General features: G+C 36.3%; 1 protein-coding gene across 1 annotated transcript; it reads right to left on the minus strand.

The window, feature by feature from the left end:
• Positions 1-3,533: 3,533 nt before the first annotated feature.
• LOC126625108 (protein STAY-GREEN homolog, chloroplastic-like) lies at positions 3,534-5,197 on the minus strand. The gene is made up of 4 exons (XM_050294181.1): positions 4,882-5,197; positions 4,483-4,659; positions 4,226-4,393; positions 3,534-4,114 (listed from the first exon to the last, which is right to left on the minus strand). Exons 1-4 carry the CDS (start codon positions 5,008-5,010, stop codon positions 3,797-3,799), a joined length of 792 nt encoding a protein of 263 aa, XP_050150138.1. The 5' UTR covers positions 5,011-5,197; the 3' UTR covers positions 3,534-3,796.
• Between the last annotated feature and the right edge of the window lie 311 nt (positions 5,198-5,508).

The following is a 5,508-nucleotide window of genomic DNA, read 5'->3' on the forward strand; positions in this document are numbered from 1 at the left end:
TTATGTTTATATCTTGGCATGGCATACTTATGAATATGATTAATGGAAGCATGATTCGAGTTAAGATAATTATATATATACATTTATGCATATGTTTATATTTTATTTCTGGGAAAAATTATACATGTTTTACGGCGAGGGGTTAGAACTGTTGAGAAATGAAATGGTTTTGTATAACATTTGTTTTTGCCCACTCACGTTTTTTGTTTTGCGCCCCTCCAGGTTTTAGGTAGACTGCTGTTGTTGGCATACGAGGATTCCGACGGTTCTGACATATATATAATAAGTGTAGGACATCTTATGATACTGTATAATTAGTACTTGTCCTACTGAACTACACCTAGACTTTCTACGCTCTGATTAGGTGTATTTACACTTGTATTTCACTTTTAGCACTTCTGGCTTATTAGTGCATTTTAAGTAGCTTTCGGTTTTTATTTATTCGTATAACTCTTATCTTTATCGCTTTCGCATTGTGCACATGGCTACGTCACCTTTACGTGACGGCCAGCATGCCTCGATCTCGGTCGGGGTGTGTCATAATCTCTACTAATTAATAAAACAATCATTGTCAACCAAAATCCTATTAAATTACCAGTTTAACCCTCTAATTAAAACATAACATGAATAAGAAATAGGGGGCAAAAATGTAATTTCACACAATCAAATTTTGTTTTTTTTAAGCCTCACCTACATATTATCCTAACATATGTGTAAATTAAAAAAAATAAAAAATAAAAAATAAAAAAAAATCCCACTCCCACATTCTCTATCACTCTCTTCCTCTCTCCTTCTATTTCAAAAAATAAAAAATAAAAAAATTTCTCACACACTTTGTGTGTGCCTATATGCTAGTATCCAAGAAAGATGATACAAGTTGAATCTACCATTTTCCAATGAAAATTTTCTCATGGTTTGTTGTACAAAAATTCAAACCCCATAAGAAGAGATAAAGATGCTTCCATGATTTATTGATTCATTCAAAATGTATGTAGGCGATGATTTTATAGGGTGGTTTATTTTCTCAATCATAACAGGGTTGATGTTTTCTTTGGTTCTAAAGTGAATTCTTTTTCCTTTTTTTTCCTTCCTATTGTTGCATATATTTCTAAAGAAATGCAAGAAAAGGAGTGGGACAACCTGAGAACGAAAGGAGACATATAAAGAAAGGAACATTATAGAAGATTAGATGAATTAGAATATTAATCTTGAAGACTTTAAATACAAAAATATGGTAAATATTATATTTAAAACTTACCACGTGGAAAATTTTGAGTGGATGGTAGTGCCACACTGCGTCGTCCAGTGACAAGATAAGCCTCACACAAAATTTTCTCCTAAACTAGACTTGAACTATATTAAAAAAGCATAGCCACCCAATACAAACACTACATATTGCTTCTTCTTTAATTTTAGGGTTAATTACATTCTACCTCCTCAGGTTTAGGTGTACTTGCAATCTCATACAACATGTTTAAAACATTTCAGTCACATGCATTTACTTATTATTTTATTACAAATTTATATATCTATTAATCAAACCGTCAATTTGACTGTTAAGTGGTGACGTGACAAATATCAAGTCCACATTTTTTTATGACGTGGCAGATAAAAATATTAAAAATCGATAAAAAAAACACTAATTTTAAACAAAACCACCCAACTCAATTTCTCTCTCCCTCATTTCTCTCTCTGCAAATCTCCATTGAGCCCTAAACTCAGTGGCTGCTGCCACTGTTCATCGTCGTCTCCGACGATTTTCCCAACCCACCCTGACGACTCAGACGATGGCTTCACCGCCGTTCCCCGTCGATGTCAAACTACCACCATAACCCAGTGTTTCTCGTGGAACAAACCCAAGTCTCTGCTTGGTATTTTCGAACCCCAAGCCCCTCGAATCGAAGAGCCCCATCGAGGAGGAGGAAATCAAAACTCAAGTTTCTGCAGAAACACTCACCCTTATTCCAAATCTTCGCCGCCCCCCCCCCTCCCCCAATTTCATAACTCCATTTTTCAAAATCTTGGTGGGTTTTGTATCTCATGTCAAGTTTCAGTAAAATTTTTTGGAAATCAAATTTTTGCGTCGAATTCAAAATCTGATTTGGATCATTAATTAAGCTAGACAAGAATATAATTAAGAAATAAAAATTGGCATGGGTTGTTGTTTAAGTACAAGAAAAAAGGCATAGCTGCAGTTGTCATGAGCTTTGCTGGAGAAGAAGGGCATCAGAGGTGGAGAACGTCAGGGATGGGTCTCGTGGGGAGAGGAGTTAGGAACCCATCGCGCCTCGAGGTAGTTTTTGAAGTTGATGTAAGCGGCCTGCTGGATTTGGTCTTCAACAGTGGGCTCAGCGACAAGGTGGAAGACGGAATGGAAAATGGATGAAGGGTGGCGATGGTGAGGAAGAAATCGGGAAGAGGAAAGAGATGAACTTCCCATTTTTTTTCCTTTTCTATTTTTTTTTTTAAGTTTTTAATAATAAAAACATAATTTTTTTATACACATTATGCAAAGTTACCAGCCACATCAACATAAAGGCGAATTTCATACTTGTCACGTCATCACTTAACGGTTAACTTAACAAATTTTTTAACGAATGTATAATATTAAAATAAAATGATAATAAATATGTGAAATTGAAATGTTTTAAAAATATTGTATGAGGTTGTAATTGTATCAAAACCTGAGAATTGTGAAATGTAATTTATCCTTAATTTAATCACAGTATTCTTTCACCTGCTTCATTTCAAATTCAACGGTGCCCAATTCGTCATGCAATATACGTATTCTTTTTCGAAATCATTCATGAAATCAACGACGGGAGAAGCTTATATTTCTTAATATGGCACGTCTTGTCTTGGTCAGCTTATTCTTTTTTAAAAAGAAAACTGATAAAAATGGTTTGAAAACTTTGAGTTTTAATAAGAAGAACAAAATAAAGAGTTAAATGAATAGTACCAGGATTGATTTTTTAATTTAAAAATATGATTTTTCGTAAAAGTGAATAGTACCGAGAACTTTTCGTTAAAGTTTCCTTTTTTAAAAGCTAGTACGGAACAAGTAACAATTTGTCTTGGTCAGCTTCTTCTTAATATGGCACGTCGTGTCTTGGTCACCGACTTGCTCGTTATGGTTTGTCGCTTTCCTATGACTCTAAGGCCTTGTTTGGCAGCCCGTATAAGAAATCAGATAGGATAAGTTGTACAGAGACGAGTGTTTGGTGAAACTATGTACTAAATAGTACCCATATTACTTAAACTGGGCCCACATCTTTTATCCGGTGTTTGGGTTGATTCCCCACCGGTACTCATTTATGACTCACTAGTTGAGGAGACTCCCTAGCCATTATTGGCTCTCTTGTAACTTGCAATTTCTTGAAATACAACACTACTATCGTTTAAAACAAAAAAAAAAAAAAAAGTGTGTGATGTAAGAGTAGTATGAAAAAGAAATAAAGCGTATTAAGATAAATTTTAATTAAGAAAATAGATGTTAGGTGTATTCAATAATATGTGACATGTACTCATGTTAATAGAACAACACATAATGTATTTACCAAATTTGTAATGGGATTAAATACCATATACAAAACATAAGTTAGCAAACTTTGGACATATATTTGATGATAAGATGCACCGTGAATTCACAGTTGTCGAACAAGATTGGTCTGTGACCAAACTGACAAGCACCAACTAATAGGTATATATCTATTTACATTAATTAAACAAACTAAAGGAGAAAAATGTTTAGTTTGTATCTTGGGTTAGCCCGTGAAAGCTCTGGTGGGTCCCAACCCTAGTTTGATTTGCACCATGCAATCGAAGTCGCTGGTGGGAAGCAACAGTCGCAGTCCTCTTGGCACGGCTCTGGTAAGTCCAAGTTGCTTGGAGAAGTTGCCTCCTCCCCCTTGCCCTTGATTTCCTGGTGGTGGGCCCCGCCTGATGATTCACTAGAAGGTGCGGCGGCGGCGGCGGCGTCTATGAGTGTGCCCCAGCACTCCACCTTGTTGAATTCTGGAACGCTCGAGTGGAAGTGGACCCATACCAAAGCCTCCTGCAGTTCTGGGTAGCTGTTGAACAAGTTGCAGTCCCCATGAACAAAGGCCTTCAAAACCTACCAAGGGAAGGGAATATTGGTTTTAATGAGTATCATCAAGACAAATAAGTCAATCCGAGAAGTCAATTATCACTCGTAGCCACAATTATTAATTAATTACTGATTTACCACAGGTAATTCTTTGCAGAAGATGAAGTATCTGAGCCTTGCAAACAAATCCAAGAGAAAATGAGATCCACTTATGTGACAGTGAACATGGAGAGACATCTTGTTCTTGACTTTCTTCCACCGAGCCACAACTTCATCTCTTTGCAACTTGTTGTACCACCCTTGCAACTGCAGCATCAAATTTACCATTTTCCATTAAATTCTTTGTTACAATAATTAATCGAAAAATCTAAACTTGAATTCAAAATTCTTAAAACCTGAGCGTCGTCGATTGTTTGTGAAATTGCCAGAGTGAGTTTTGAGGTGACATCACTATGAGTGAGTGTGTAAGTTCTTGGAAGCTTTCCTGGGTGCTTCTTTTCGTCCACTCCTAAAAACAAAACCTTCAGCTTTGATGCTTCAAATATTGCTGGCCCAAATAGCCTTGCATTAACCTAATCAAATCATATCAAAATCAAACCCACAATTCTATTTCAATTCTCAGAAACAAAAAACTGAAAACCCAAAAGCAGAGTTGAGCGTAGTCAAGTTGGCGCTCCCGCTCTGCACCCAAGTTTGAATCCCTTGCCAACACAACATATGGGAGATTCGATTACAATATAGCTTGAATAAAAAAGTTCTGCGAATAAAATGATTAAAAGTAAAAGGAAACTTACAGGAAATATGGCCCTGTTTCTTTTCTTGGGTGTTCTTGTATAGTGAAACAAAGATCCTCTGTGATGAGAGAGAGAGAGCGAAGGCTTGAAATTTGAAGGAAGCACAGAAGCAGCAGCCAAAACGCCCATCTTTCTTTTACTCTCTCTCAGTAGGCAGCCAATTGAAGAAAACAATATGAAGCTTCTAATTCTGCTGCTTTTAGTCAATAATCAAGTAAAGAAAAAGGACAAGTTACTTCTGCTTTTGCTTTTGTTTTAAGAATAACTTGTGAGCTAAGCGTTTGATAAGCTGAAGATTTGAGCGTGGAGACGCGTCGGTCTGGCAATATTTGCCTGACATGATGAGATCACGGTTGCTTCAAGAAATCGACTTCTTTTTGGTGTTTATTGTTGGACCCACCTAATACTTCTTATCAAATAATCTGAATTCTTGAAATTTGAACTAACGGTTAAAGTTATTATAACTTTTAGAATGAATTCTTGTTTGTCACCTTTGAATCAAATTTCAAGAATCCAAATTATTTGATGAGTGACATTAGGTAGAAGTGATCCGGAGAGGATCCATTTTCGGACCGTGGACTATTATTGTGTAGTGATGGGTTGCCCTCCAAATTTCTCACGTGGATT

Source organism: Malus sylvestris, chromosome 6 (genome assembly GCF_916048215.2).
Source record: "Malus sylvestris chromosome 6, drMalSylv7.2, whole genome shotgun sequence".
NCBI lineage: Eukaryota > Viridiplantae > Streptophyta > Magnoliopsida > Rosales > Rosaceae > Malus > Malus sylvestris.